Source organism: Lepidochelys olivacea (genome assembly GCF_965140295.1).
Source record: "Lepidochelys olivacea isolate rLepOli2 genome assembly, chromosome: 12".
Lineage (NCBI taxonomy): Eukaryota > Metazoa > Chordata > Testudines > Cheloniidae > Lepidochelys > Lepidochelys olivacea.
The window spans coordinates 21,145,866-21,162,186 of NC_140422.1; the positions used below are offsets into that span (position 1 = coordinate 21,145,866).

Sequence of the window (16,321 nt, forward strand, 5' to 3'; positions counted from 1 at the left end):
AATTCTACTTTCAAGCAAAATAGGAAGATAAATATATTGATTACAACTTATATGTCAAATTAGCTTGAACCCTTTGTGTAGGTATCAGGTTTTTACATTTGAGAATGTATGGTAGCTAATCACAGATCCTTCTGTGTGTTTTTTCTGAGCATGATACTGAGAGTAGGATTATGCTGAGGGAGTAAGTGTCTGCATTCTTTTGTCTGCCTGAACAGTCAGGACCGCACGGAGTAGGTCTCTGCTCACTTATTTCCCTCCTCCTAAGCCAAACGCTGGCCCTCATCTGGTGGTCAAGAATTCGAGGCTGGAGAAGCGCATTCTCTTGCTGCTGCTGCTGCCTTCATAGTGAGTAGCACGTATTTCTCATAAGATATGAAGAACCCTGAAATACCAAACTTTGGCCCCCCTGCCTTCTGCCTCAGTCCACACCTCCCTTTTTAAAAGAAAGTATTCAAAACATTTCTGACCGGTCAGCTTTTTCTCTATCAACCCATCATAAAACAGGCTGAGGTTACAGAGATCCAGCCACCTCTGCAAGAGGAGGATGCTACAGCTGTGACATAATTACATTATCAACTTAATTAAGGAAGTGAATGAAACTAAAGAGAAAACAAAACATCCGAAGAGAAGGCTAGAGGTAGGAAGTAAAGGTAATATGGGGAAGGGTAGCATGCAGAGGATGTGTTAAATTTATCTCTAAGGGGTTTAATAGAGATCTCATATGTAGTGAAAATCATTAGGGTATCATCCAGTGATCTTTATTTTCAAAAGAAACTGTGACCAAGCCAGGAAAACATGGGGTGGGATGGTATCATGGCACCCCCAGAAACAAAGCTATATATACATGGCACCACAATAGTTCAAATTTTCAGGGGGCTGAACCAAGTAGTTGAGGCACTGAAACAGAGAGCATAGTACTTAAATGTATTCCTGTGTCAAGGCTTTTGCAAGGCTACTTTTGGAAGAACAAAGCCCAGTCCTGTAGTCCTTGTACACCCAAATCTCCCATTAACTTCTGTTGTTGTGTAGGCTCAGGCTCCTTATTATTCTCACCCAAATATATTAATTGCCCCAAACCAATAAATGTTCTTTTTTGATAAGATAACAAATATAATCCAATACAGAAATATGCCCTTCTTTTACTTTTGATTTGTAAGTATGTTTTAGTGCAAAAATAATAGGAGGGAGGGGGTTGCATTTCTCCTGATCCTTTATTTGCTGTCAATGTACAACTATGCACTAGTCTAAATGTCACCCATATGTGGAACAGTGGTTGCACCAGAGCATTCATGGTGAGATGTCTAAAGGGGTGTCAGCAAATTGGACAGGGTATAATTTTAGTCAATGTGTTCTTGTCTTATTTTAGTTCAACATAATTTCCCAGTTGCAATTCTTCTGAGTGACACACGGAATGCAAAACAACATAAAAGGTCTGCCCTGAGGCAGATGTGTGTCCGTGTAGGACTTTAATTATTCTTTTTGAATCATGCATAATATGCAAGCTCAATTTCTTGCATAAAAGTCTGATGGAAAAATTGTGTATCACCTGTATAAGTATTTTATCATAGTCCTTACATTTTTAGAAGTGCTGAACGTAGGAAAGGTCCGTGTTAACCAAGTACTCTTTGGATTTTTCAGACAACATTTGGGAGAGAATGGAAAAGAATTGCTTCCATGGTGTTTTGCAATGGCATTTAAATCATTGTTTTTAGAAAGGCCTTCTTTTTTCATTCAACTGCTGTGTGTTTAAATGGCACTTCCAGTACATGTACAGTACAGTACCCGAGACATGTTAGAATTTATTTGAATTTCTTTCAATATGTTTTCCTTCTAACACCTGAGAGCTGGATCCTTCTCTCATTTACATCACTTTTATACCAGTGTAATTCTATTGGCTTCATGGAGTGACTTCTAATTTACACTGGTACTAGTGAAATCAGAATCAGATCTTAGCCTTCTAACAAATATTATTAAACTTGCTTTTTTGAAGCACTTGATGTATCATTTTAGATTAGTAGATAAAAAAATTAAAAGGGTGTGTTTTCTCCTTGAGTTTGAAGAGCACTCAAATGTAGATGGTTCTAATGAAAACGGTTTTTCATACAGAAAAACAGATAGGGTTATACCAAATTAAGAGTATCTGCACATTTGTGCCACAGATTATGGGTCTGATCCAAAGCCCATTGAAGTCTTTCCACAATAGTGGGAACATATACATGGTGATGCATCGAATCTTTGACATGCTGCTCATAAAGTTCTATGCATGTCCTAATCCTTAGGGAAGAAAGACGAATCATGAAATAGAGCTGTGAATCTGCTATTTTGGGATGACATCAGGCAATTGATATTAGTTGAAATTTGAGCCACAGGGGCCGCCAGCTTTTTGGAAATCTGCCCCCTTCATGCCATTTCTAAATACCATTAAAAAAATTAGCAAATACAAGCTTTAATTTTATGTAATAACGTAGCCAGTTTTTAGAAAAAGCAGTCATAATTTAAATTTTTGTTAAATTACAGACAGAAACCTGGAGCTAAAGAATTGTTGAATGCACTGCTTTGCTGCACCCTAGATTAGATATTAGATCAAACAGTAACTTGCACAGGGACAAAATGGCAACATGCTGCATTAAAAAGAACCAGGCTCACTGTTTAGACTGTCAGTGTCCCAGCACAGTTCTGTAAAGTTTGCTTTCTTTGTTTGTGTTGCTCTGTCCCAGTTTAAGTAATCCACTTGTTTATTTGGTCACTGCCTGGCTATGGATTTTTTAAAAGCATAAACTGTTTGGAGTTAGTCAGGAGAAAAGTACTACACCCACTCCCAAACTCGGCAGATTAAAAAACTGGATGCTTAAAACTGCTACTATGGGAAAATTTAATCACTCCAATTAGGAGCATTTGTATTTCCAGTCATGAGTCTGTCCTCATCTCCCTGCAAATGCATGTGTTGAGGCTTTTCTGCTGCCTTTAATGTGAGTTACACACAGGGAGAAGAAATGTTTTTCCCAGGGTTTTGTTTTTTCCAATTTACAACATGACAAATACGTAAGTACAATAGCTGTTAGTTTTATAATGAAGAAAAAAATCAAATTATCCTGCAGTTTAAAGGATACCAAAGAGAAACCCAGAAAATATCGGTGAAGATCATGTTTAATTCAGATGATATAAACCAACAGTTTTAGGCAAGTTCAATTTTCTTCTCAATTGTTTGGGCACTCTAATGTACAAAGTTCTATAATTTACACCCAGGAGGTTTTCCTGGCCTGCAGCCCACTGACTGGCAGTGACCTTGTGCTAACTGTCTGTCAGAAATGGTCACTCAGAATTTGTTGGTATGAAATGTATTTGGTGCCTTTCCTTAGAAACATAATAGACAGCTTTGCTTTCACACCTCTTAATAGCCTTTTTAAAAATAGTTTTTCTAGCAGGATGCTTTTTTAGTCCTCGGATCTTTACGCCTCCACATTTTTCAGAATTTATTAAAATTATTTTTATATTTTATATGTTTTTATCCTAAATTTCCTGATCCACACTGTGATGCTGCCAGTTTAGAAACTCCAGCTGTTGTGAGTCACAAGGGTAGGCTGTCAGTGGCAACTAGATCACATAGGCAGGGAAATGTTATTTGTAAAATCAAAGACTTAACCATTTGAGGCTGGGCTTTGAGCTCTGTCAGGTTGCAGCAATGGAATATGGACTGTCATGTTGCGTTAGGAAATCCTCGCTTTGGCTCCCATGCTCTAATAACCTCATAAGCTATTTGTGGTATGTGTGTGGATTTTTAAATATTGTCTTTGTTTAAAATATTAGATGTATTTGGTTCCATAAACCTAGCATAGAACTATATTTAGAAGATGTACTGCAAGTCCTCTATCCTCAGTCCTGGGGTCTTAAAATTCCTCCTGTCCCACAAGAAGGGAAAGCATTTTTACAGGACTCCAATGTTATTCAATGGAAAGCCAGAAACAATTTTAAACTTCCAGGTCTCTATGAGCTCTATTCAGAGCAAAAATTATTTGTGCCTCCCTGTAGGGTATGAGACTGTGGAAGCTACAATGCATGTGTGTCCTGCTGAGCTGTTCTTGTAGGTGATTTACTAGCTGTGGAAGTTATTTTTATTTTTTAGGATTGTAAAGATCTGCAGTGGAGAGCTACCGGGTGGAGCTGAGAGTTAAAACTAATCCTGATTCAGATTGGATAAAAATGTCCTTCCACAGATGTGATACGGATATGTAGGGGGTTAACATGGGTTGCAGATTAAATTAACTGTCTTCTGCAACCAAGGATCATGAGCCTGCAGTTCGTATTCTTGCAAGGAAAAAACACAAACCTTTTTTTAAAAAACTAACTTTAAGATTGAATTAATGGTTTACTCTCTCTTTGACTGAGAGCAGTACCTCTGAATAATTTGGTTTTGTTGTGCTACACTAGTAGTGATACAATTTTAAGATTGTCCAGCTGTTTAAATGCATGATTTCGGCCTGTCAGCCCTAGAGAAGCAAACTATTCTAATACGGCTCCCAAGGTCTACCTGAGCAGACTTGGTGGAAGCTCCTTACATCATCATCCTTGGCCCTATACTGTATCTAATAGCCACAATAGGATTAATCCAACAAGGAAAGGAAAACTAGAACTCATGTGCCATTAGCATAGTAAGGAGACAATTTTATCTCCTAAAATATGGTTAGGCTCAGTGGGTGCTAAACTGGGCACAAGCCTGCAGAAATTCTGTGGCTCCACAACCACAGAACTGTGTATTATCAACAAAGCCATGAATTATGACTTCCGATCATATGCCAATACAGTATCCTTTAAATATTCAAATCAACCAAAAGCTCTCACACCTCTACCCCCTCTGCCTCCTTGGGTACAGAAATAGTCATATCTTTTTGTTCTTGATTAACTGAATGATGCTTGGAAATCATCAATTTAAAAACCATCAGTCAAAGATACTTGAATGATCTCTGCCCAGACATAGTAGATTTAAATTATCAAAGTCCTCATAGAGGTGTCTAAAATATTTTTAATAATTCTCTCACTATATAGCAAATTTGATGCTAATTACAGTTATTTACATTCTCCCACCCCTCCAAAAAAAGAGGGGTGCCGTGGGGGGGTTATCTGAGTGAAATGGAAGGAAGTTTGGATTCATAATGTGCAGTGACAGCTCCTGCACTGTGATGGGGAGGGACAATTTGAGATGTCACAGGGCTATGCTCAGCTTTATAGAGATTGGATTTCTCTACATGTTGAAGTATGAGGAAGGCTAAATAACTCAGGTGTCAAAAGCACCAAAGAATTATGTTTTGTCTGGCCTATGAGAGGATAAATCTAATTTCTTGCTTATAGCCACAAGATGTCCCTTTAAGTGCAATAAAAATTTAGCATTTTCCCCTCCTAATTGTCTTTTATAATATTCTCAAATTTATTAAAACAAGATTTTCCATTTTTTAAATATATTTTTTTCACTGATAGATTGTGCTCTTTAGTATCATTTTACCTAATTTAATACAATTTGTTCCATCCATTGGTTTTCATGGAGATACAAGCTGTTCGTTTGTGAGAGAGCTGGCATAGGATAAAATGCTGGCAAAGAGTCACCTCCAGGAGTTTATTCAGATTTCAAAGTTGTATGGGGCCATCCGCCATTTTGAAGCAGATTAATGTTAAGGGTTTTTGGGGGGGGTTGGGGCTCTTAATTTTTTTAAAAAATTACTCCTTCCCCCCTTTATGAATCTTTAGCAGTGTGAGTCACAGTTGGCTGTGACTGTTGGCTGAAACACAGTAAAAGAAATATCTAAGCTTGTAAGAGGGGCTTTCTTTAAAATGTGGATTGCCAAATAAAAACAACACAGGTGTCTTAATTATTTGTACAGAAGGAAAAAGTAATTCTGAGTGGATGTGCTATAATGATTAGAACGCTAAAGAGGAGAGGCCACAGTAAGTAAGATTCTTGCTTCTTCTCTATTGCGAATGTTTTCCTCCATGTTCCACTTTATCTCGTTCCTTGAAGTGTTGTGATCCATACTTCTTGGGAAAAAAAAAAGTTGGCTCTGTATGTATTAAAACAGGCCAGACTACTGACACTGGGGAAGTAAAAAGAGTATCTGTCAGATTGTCAGTCAGATGTCAAGCAAAAATTCCTGTGGCCAGAGTATGGTAAGGAATTCTGCAAATCCATTTTTATTTAGTTAGTTAGTTATGTATTTAGTTATCTGTTTGTTTTCTGGCTGTTGAGACAATCACTCCACCATGAAGCCTCCCCAGCCCCTACACAGGTACCATCTGGCTTCCTCATGTGGCGTGCTCTCTAGCATAGGGTGCTTCCAAACGCTGGGATCCAAGCCCTTGGCAGCAGGAAGGAGTCAGTAATTGGACTTTCTCCTCCCTTTTGCTCTTCCCACCAGCTATTACTTCACACCTGAAAGAAGAGAGCCACAGCCCTCCAGCAAAAAGTTTCATTATGTTTCAAACGCGGACCAACAAGGTTTTGGCACTGTTGCCCCTCAAGTCAGCCATTAAGGGCTCTTTCCTGATTCCCCAGCCACAGAGTCTTTCAGCTCTGCCATGTTCTTACCTCTGCTTGGCTCAGTGAGTGAAAGATTAAGATCCAGATTCAGGCATATGTAATCAAGAATATATTTTACAAGTATAATATGTTGCATATGAATATTTGGTCCACTTTTGTATTGCAAAATATTTTCCAAATACTAAGCAGACCCATGCTTACTTACCTAACCTTGCTATGGGAATGATTTAGGGAGGCAACAATCAGTCCTCATATAATAGAGGATTGAAGCCATTGTCCAGTTTTGTCCACATACTTGCTACTGCGGAGGAAGATTAGATTTGTAAAGTTACACCCCAAGTCACACAATGGTGAACCACCTTTTCCCCTGCTAATATTGTCCTTTTGTTAGAGAGAGTAATTTGCTACGGTATCTGAGTTTATTGGTAAAAATGAAACAAATTGTTTAGTTTCGGCTTTCATCTGTAATGGTCCTTCAGTGCAAGCTCGGACATTTTTGACTGTTTGTTAAATAGCTGATTTGCAATCACTCACAGAGAGCATATATTGACTCTCCTTCTGCATATAATGAGTTATTCATCACTGTAAAGTCTCCTATAACTTTCTATTGAACTTTCCAAAGAGGAAACCCTACTGTGTGTTAATATCCTGTGCTCAAATAACAACTTCCAGTTCTATTTAGCTCCAACATTTTTTTGAGCCATATTATTGAAAACTTTACTGTTGACTTTTAATCATCAGTCTCATTCTGGGACTTACCTCTTGTGTCCGGTAAAGAATGTGTAAAATGTATTTGTGTTCCAGTTGATCTTGGTACTTTGTGCAGGCAGGGAAACATTTCTTTTTTCTGTTCTCTCTGGTTTTGGTGTTTTTCGTAACCCTATCAAAGTAACCATGAGCCTTGTTCTCTTGTCTCCCTGGCCATCTGCTTGAAGCATCTGGTAATCAGGTGCAAGCCCCCACATCCAGAGCATTCATGCTTAAATTTGCAGCTACCTTGCCACCCACATTGGCTTTTGTTAAACTGCCAAAATGTACCTGTTTGTGTACTGGATGTCAAGAATGGGACTGAAATACCATCATCTATCTGCTGAAATTGTGATGGGCTGGTGTGACGGTATCGCCTTCAAACAGAGATAAAAATCAGCCCTCTCCCATTTTTTTCAGCTAGAGTTTCCAGCTAATCTTTGCTCCAACTGCTCATCATATCCAAGCCATGTGCATGCCACACAAGTACCGTTTTGAGTTGCAAATCATTCCTCAAAGAAATATCTCAGATTAAAAAAGGTTGATGCTTTATTTTATTTGTCATTTTGGAATTCTTTCTTATCCTGCAGCCCTTTTTCAGTCTTAATCATCTTTGCGTCTCTCTCCAGGTAAGAGAGATAAATAGACACTCCCTTCTTCTCCACATTTTAATATTATGTCTGGATTTGGGGGGATGATGATGCATTTCCCAGCAGAGTAGCTAAGTACAACAAACTGCCAAAATTAGGCTTTGGGTTACTGGCTGCAACTGAAATCTGGCCCACTGCGTTTAGAGGTAGAAAATTGTTTATGTGAAAAGCTCAACATGCAACAGCACCTGGGTGCTTTCCTGTACCCCTACAGAGATATCACAAAACTAAAAAAGCTGTATGCCCTCTGATTTGTTTTTCTGCAGCCCCAGATCAAAAAAATGAAACACGTCTTGCTTTTGGCTTTTGTCACAATATGAGCTCACCCTGTTGTTTATTCCACTACTAATAGCAGCACCAAAAAGGGCACGTAATGTCTGTAACTTTTAAAAAGATATAGATCCCTGAATACTTATTAGTTATTGCATTTGAATACTATATTAGTTACTGCATTCTGTGGCCAAATTCAATAGGTGTCTCATATATACTGCCAAAGGCCAAGTTTGGTTCTTAGGATCTGTAGCCATCTCAGCTATGACAGGTTTGAAAGGCATACACCACTTGCTATTGCATATTCATACGTACTGCTGCATATAAGTTGAATTTAAAAGTCTCTGCTGAAGTGTTTGATTTAAATCTCATTAATTCAAAAGACTTTATGGATGGAGTTTTCTAAAGGAATTAGGTACCCAACTGCCACAGAAAGTCAGTAAAAGTTGGGCTTCTAAATCCCTGAGGCCTTATTGAAAATCACCACTTGAGTGCTTAAAATAGAGATCTCCACGTATTAAGACTATTGTTCTGGGAAATCCGTAGGAATTGTTACAGAATGCTAGTGCACCAACAATATAAGCAACATTGGTAAAAATTTGGCTCAGCTGTTTTCAGTAAATATGTGTGCAAACATGGAAAATAGGTGTGATGATGTTAAGGTATTAGCTGCTTGTTGTAATGAGAAAATTTGTTCATGAAAGGTACAGAGAACAATAACAAAGAGGTAAAATTTCACATTGATCTGATAAGTCAGCCTCACTATAAAAGTATTTTTTTAAGATGGTAGGTAAGATTGGATTCATGTGTGCATAGGGGCAAGGGTTACACACCAAATGAAAAATGGTAACCATTACTCTGATTACTTGATGCAAGTAGGTATTATGTTGCACTTGATGTACCTGTCTATATATTTTTCCTGCCAAACTACTTACTCATCATTGACCTCTTTAAGTCTGATGTAAAAATGCAGAAATGCTTGTAATACAGTTCTTTAGGAAGTTTAAATAAACTTGAAGAAATAGAAGCATGGTTAATTATAATTATTCCATGCAGAAATGCATTATATTTGTAGGTGCTGTTCTTAGTCATTTGCATGAAAGGTGAAATTTTGTTCAAAGGTGAGGGAGAAATTAACAACATTTTTTTTTAATCCAATAAAATAACATCAGTGAGCTGCTACTGAATTATTTTAGTGGAGTAAATGCAGTAATCTTTCATTTTAAATGTGTAGTCTTTTAGACTTTCTGAGTGTAATTTTGCTTGAGTCTTTTTAATAACACCAACTAAGGCCTTGATCCTGCAAACACATTTGAGCAGACAATACTGCTCACAGGTGTAAGGGCTTGCAAGATCACACTTCATATTTGCAAATGCTGCTAGTTTGTGCATATGTGCATGCAAAATAGGTATCTTCATACACAATTAAATAATTGTGTGGGATTTTGTACACACCTTTTGCACAGATACACTCACAAATGTTGAACCAACTAATGAGGAAATTAAGGAAGCCCACTAAATAAATCAAATATGGTTTCATATATATTAGTTTGGAGTATAATATTTAGAAAAATCTGAAAACTCGTATTAGTTATTACTAAAGCCACAAATAAATCCTTAAGGACCTTTTCACAAGTGGGTAAAATGGATGAGTATTTAGAAGAGCTCTTATTGGCTTGAGTCATAGAGCTGGCTCTCTGAGTGTTGTGCTGTAAGTTAGTGGGAAAAGTTTGACAGCAATTTAATTTTCATTGACAAATACTGTCATAATATTAAGGGAAACGTGTTTCAACAGTAATGGTCGATGCTCAACTAGTCATATGGACTGGACGAGCTTACCATATGCTTAACTACAAACTTCTCTTGGAAAGCTCCTTTTAAGCACTTGACAAGCTTAAGGTACTAGTCAGTAATGAGCTTGAACAGAACATGTGAAGTTTTACATTTCATACAGAGAATGGATTAGTGTTTATATGTTTCATATTAGGAAAAATGGATTAGTATGCTTATATTTATGTAGCTACAGTACATATATTTATTCATACACTTGGTCTGAGTGTAACCTATGGAAAGAAAATTGAAATATTTGCTTCAGAAAATAGACCCCTCTCCCCCATAACGCTGTACATGAAAACAGGAAAGAACATTCCATGTAAACTTTTCAAATTTGCTGAGTTTGTTGAAATGATAGAAATGAATAACAAGCAAATGACTAAGCAACCCCCTCCCAAACTCTTCATAGTAGATGTAATAATACAAGTTATAGCGAATTCTATTTCTCCACTTCAGATAATTATATGGGATGGTATATTGCCCTGGGGGTGCCTGTTATCTCATTATGGGTACATTTTCAGTAAGGTGGCCTCTCCCTTTGACATGTACTGTTTGCACCCACACATTTCTACCCACAACTCAATGCAGCATCTGGATATTTGAGCTTTGAGATACCTAGCTGCAGGTGAAAATCAGGTAGTTGGAGATGAAACTACTTAGACTTGAGGCCAAAATTCATTTTGTGGATACAAATTGCACCCACAGAAAGGGAATCTGGGTTCCAGCCTCTTGTGAAAATGTACTTCTGACTCTCAGTCCTTAGCTGCTGCAGGTTCCATCTTTTGTGTTTTGTTTTGCCTTTTGCTTTTTTTGCTATGGTCAAATCCTGTGCAAGGTTGGAAAACCAGTTAGATAATTAAAACAGAAGTCTGACCCGATGCTGTCTTTCTTTGCTGTGTTTTATTAGCTTTGAGCCAATTGTAATTTTGTTACATGTATAGTAAGAAGTCAATGATGACCACATTTAAACAATATGGAAAACACAGTGAAAAGCATATAAGCCCCTTCACTGAATGTAGTAGGCAGGAATCATTGTCTTTCCCAGTTTTATAGTGGTCATCCTCACTCTAAAGTATCTCCCCTCATTAGCTACTTAAAGAAAGAAACTGACAAATACTATAGATGGATCATCAGTGGAATATATTTTGTCAGTGTAGGTATTTGGGAAACTGGTATTTCATTTAATAGTTTTAATAGTTTACAGATTTTCTTAGTGAGAAAAAGAGAGATGGGGTCTGATTCTGATCCCATTTACACTAGCGTAAATCAGGAATAACTCCTGGATTTACAAGTATAAGTAAGATCAGAATCAGTCACACTATATGTTTGCATGTTATTCCTGTCCCCCATCACTACATATAATAACTCTCCTCTATAAGGATTTCATGCTTGAAACAGAGACACTAACCCTCAGTGTTTTCTATTTGTCACTATTCTCCCCTATTAATCACTATAAAATTTTCTTTATTTCCTTGTCTACAACTGGGATTTAGATTTTCTGGCCTGGAATTAGATGGGTCTAGATGATACCATCTGCTGACTGTTCTTCAATTTATATAAAGATTCTTTGTTTCTTAGGGGTTGTTTTTTTTTTTTAGTGTACACAGCTGAAGAGAAGAAACCAAAAATTGTGTCATTCATGTTCTCAGTTTGGCAACCAGATGCAGATTGGCACATACACACTCCTTGTAGAGAGTGCCTGAGTGTAGAAGTGTTAAGACAGCTTTGAGGCTTGCTCTGAGTTACTGTTTTAACAGATATTCATGTACCAGCCTCTCCCCACCAGCCATAACCTGGAAGACAATCAGCCATCACATTTTGGTGGCCTTTGTCACTACAAGGTGCAACTGACTAATATATTTAGATGCACCAGCAACAAAACATCCTATTTGAATAATACTTCTGCCTTTTGCTTGTTGGTTTCCCTCATGTTGAAGGGTCCCAGCTCCATTTCCATCTATGCACATCTCTTCATGGGTTTCTTGGTTAAGGAAGTATTTTGAAGATTGTCATTGTGGCCCTGGGGACACTTGGAATTGCCCCACTTTCATTTAGTATCATCACTTTAAAAGTAAGTTAAAATTTTTAAAAGACTATAGTTTAAAAGAGAAATTTCATTAAAAAAGGCAAAGTTTAGCCCTGTTCCTGCAATATGAAGGGAACAGAGACATGGCTGCCCCCACACAGACCCCCACTGACTTCATCCACTCTCCCATTGCCTTCAGTGAGGCTCTGTGTGGGCAGAGCTGCCTGCCCCTGTGCTACACTTAGCCTTGCGCATAGGCTTAGTGTCCAGTGTTGTCACCCCACCATATGAATGTGTTCCATTTAATTAAATATTCCCTAGTTCATCAACCATAGATTGAATAAGTGAAGCATTTTACTGTGCATGCTAATATGAGTGTAGTGTCTTCAGTAGGACCCAGCTTAACAGAAACCAGTTTGTCACCACCATTTTTTATTCATATTGCTTGAGGAGCAGTATTTATCACCTCTTTCAGTAACCTTATTTTGCATTAAAAAGTACAACATTTGGACCAAAGACAATGATAATGACAAATGCTTTTTTCAAAGCGGAAGAAGATCTTAGGGTTGTTTAAGTGACTGTGGGGATTTGCTCTTCAGCTGGAATGAATCAAAAACTGTAGTCATGATCTGGACTCTGCTGGGTGATTTTCAAGGTTTGATTTGCACTGGTTTGGTCACACATCAAATGCAGAATGGAAGTTTTAAACCTAACAGAACAGAATGGGGATTCACTGATGGCAAATCCAAAATCATGTCTGGAGATCTGTAGCTTCTGTTTTATAAAATCTTTTTGTTTGTACTTTTAAAGTGATGGCACAGTACTGAGGGTTGTAGTTCAACAGCTTGTTGGGTCTTTTAACATTTTTTTCTCTGGAGGAGGACGAGGGGGTAGAGACAGCTATATTTATCACTACTGTTGTTTAGCAGAATAATTGATTTTTCAAATTTGGCATTCATTCTCCCCCCCCCCTTTTTTTTTCTTTTTATATCCTCATCAGAGGAAATTTTTCCTCCCGGTTCTTAATGGAGGACTTTTACTCCAACCTTCCTTGACTATGAAGTGCTGGATCTGACAAAGCATCAGTGCTTCTCCTTGCTAGGCCTTATAGAGTGTCACAGCAGAGGACCAAGAAGTGTTGCCTTCCAAAAGGAACTAAGCCTGCTGTGCACTGAACCCTTGCCAGTCTGGGGAAAGAATAAGTGCCAGAGAATTGAGCCTAGGTCTTTGCCATGGCAATTCACACTGCTTGCCATGGTGTTTGTTTTTGGAAGTCTGCTCTGTTCCAGACTGGTACTTAATAGCAATGGGTTAGATGGATGGAATTTCTCATTATTAGAATTATTGGAATGGATTTTCAAAAGCACCTGAATGACTTAAGAATACAAATTCCACTGAAAATCAATTATTTCTATCACTCCATAGATGTGCAAAGTGCTTTACAGACAGTTGTATAGTATATTCCCAAAATACCACAGAGAGAGAAAGGGAAGTTAAATAATTGTCTATTGTTGATGAAAAAGCAGCTAACTGTTAAAGTAGTTTGGGGCAGTGAGCTTAAGAGTTAGGTTGGAATTTAAACAAGATGCCTAGACAGCACAGAGATCACTTTTGGGGAAGGGATGTATGGGAATTCTCTGGGATAGATCTTCAACTGGTGTACATTTATCACAACTTAGGATCTGTTGTCCCCACCCCTTTTTTTCGCTTATGGGCTTTATGTTATGGGGGCATACCCTCGGATCAAGGAAGGCTAGTAACAGCTTCCTCCAGAGCCTATCAACACCAGTCTGAATGCCAGAGGGGATTGCTTTAACATAAGGCATTCCCTCCTAGAGGTCCCGAGTGATCTACAGCTCTACAAAGATTTGAACTACATTTTAGTTGTTTTTCAGTAGGTTTTTTCTTTTTAATTTAGGAAATGCCACAAGCCGCTTGCTTACTAATAGTTAGAGCTAAATACCCCGTGCTCAGCGAGAGTGCACTCATAGATAGAATTGGTTCTGAGGCAAGGGTGAGCGTTTAAGGCCCCATACTGCAAGATGCTAAGTGTCCTCCATTTTGATTTGAAACTTAACGGTGTTCAGTCCCTAACTTGAGACACTCAGAACCTCACAGTGTGAGCTCTATGGCCCAATCCTGCTGCCACTGAAGTCAATGGCAAAACTCCTACTAACTTTAGTGGAGTAGTATTACGTGCTTGGGCTAAACATCATGAGGGCCAGTTTGGAACAGTGAAATGAAATATTTGCTGTTATCCATGTCAATAGATAGTGGAACAGCATTAAAATTCCAGCCCCCATGTCCTCTGCTAGGTGCATAAATTTATTTCTCCATTTTGTTACACAATGTATATTCTGCTCCCTAAAACAGAATAGAGTAACATGATGCAGCATTCACAAAACAATCTTTCTTGTTTGGGGGAGTGGGGATGCTTGGAAGGAGGGAGAATGAAGTTGGAAATGAACTATTGTCTAATTTTTTTTAAAAAAAAGAAAGCATACAGAGTCAGACTTAAAATCGGTACTTGGCAAGCCCTGTGAGTACAAGGCCAGAATTCCAGACCAAGCTTGCATCTTATCCCTTGTAATCATAGAATTGTTCTCATTGAAAGGACAGCAGGTTATGTGTTGAAAAGTGGTTAAGCTAAGCAGTGTTTAAGGAGATAATGCAAATGCAATGCCTCCATAACAGAGAGGGGGTATATATATATTTAGAAATCATTCCTTTTGGTAAATATATTGTACATAAAATGACAGCTAGAATTTTTAAATCATTTTTGGATTCCACTGAGCCTTAGTCAGGGGGACTTGTGCATGAGGTCACTGCCAAATTTCAAATGCCCTTTAAATCTTTCTTTAAATGTAAACATATACAATCTTCTTGAATAAGGCCTTAAAAATGTAATACAGGGCTAAATTCACATTTTAAATATAAAAACATGTTTAATGTATTTAAAGCAATTGATTTAATTGTCTAAATAAAACCAGCTTTGCATAAATTAATAAAATATTTGCACTGGGATAGCATGATAATTACCCTGATTTTAGGGAATGAAGTGGTTAGGGCTTCTATTTACTCTATCTGCTAAACTCACGCATCTAACACTTAAGCTAACGTGGTTTCTTCAGCAACAACCCTTTAACAAATATTCAGAAAGATGACTGAATTTTGCAAGTTACTGTATTTCGTAGAAGACTTTTTCCAAAGCTTCTATAGTCAATGCAAATTTAAAAAAAACACACTTTTTAAAATTGGATGTATAACAGTGGTAAATCTTGGCTATTTTTGATTATTAAAAAAGGTATACATGCATCACTAATTAACAATAGGATTTTTATAATAATTTTTGTAATATTATGTAATATTTAAATTTGTGTTGATTTTCTCAATTTTACATGTAGTAATTAATTTTGTCTTACTGACAGATGATTCTCAATGACTGATTTTCAAGAGAAAATCCAGACAGGTATTTTAACACTTTGTTTTCATTCAAGAAGCCTTGTATTCATGGTTCTGGTTATCGTTAAGGGGCACTGAACTAGGCTCTGTTGTTAATTAAAGTTTTAGTATATTTAGATAACTGAATCAGTTTCCATATTCTTATCTTTATGAAAATCTTTTTGTGGGGGAGTATAAGCAAATTAGGCTCCCACCTTCCTCTGAACAGAGCATGCATATACCATGTATATAATTCAAACTTTCTTCCTTCCTGGGGTTTGGCTTTATTAACAAATGTAAGTATAACAACAAAACAGAAAGCTCAGCCTAACACTTTTCCCCAAGGTCGGCTGCTGCTAGGGTTTGCCCTGAAGGCCCACAGTTCCACCCGTAACACCCTCTGTTCAGTAAGAAAAAGAAAGACACTTTGATACTCCTCCCTCCCGTTATTTCGTGGTTGGAGATCACCTGCCATTTTGATTCCTCAGTAATTTAGATTGAATCTTCATACAGGACACAAGTACCTGACAGGTGGGTGATTCAGCAGAGGAACCCTGAATTCCTGTGCCATTTATCATCCTGTTACAGGGAAGCTGCAGGTGATAAAGTTAGGCCAAAGTTAAAGAAACCACTTTATATCCAGCTAACAAAGCCTTTCTTTTTAGAAATCTCACAGTGAATGGGCAATATGGTAAAAAAACAAACAAACAACTAACTCCAATTTTATATTTTTGTTTTGTTTTGTTTTAACTGCAAATAATATATAGTATCTGCCTTTTTTTTACAATTTTGAAGGTGATTGTTTGTCATTTCCCAATTAGCTATTGG

General features: G+C 37.6%; 1 protein-coding gene across 12 annotated transcripts in view; it reads left to right on the plus strand.

Annotated features, from left to right (window-relative positions):
• ZNF536 (zinc finger protein 536) overlaps positions 1-16,321 on the plus strand; it is a 408,639-nt gene that overhangs the window by 317,889 nt on the left and 74,429 nt on the right. The window contains exon 7 of one of the 12 annotated variants that reach the window (XM_084644829.1): positions 15,481-15,521. The exons of the other annotated variants lie outside the window; for them this stretch is intronic. Within the exon in view, the coding sequence (XP_084500955.1) occupies positions 15,481-15,494 (14 nt within the window). The 3' untranslated portion in view covers positions 15,495-15,521. The remainder of the gene's footprint in view (positions 1-15,480; positions 15,522-16,321) is intronic. 12 annotated transcript variants of the gene reach the window in all.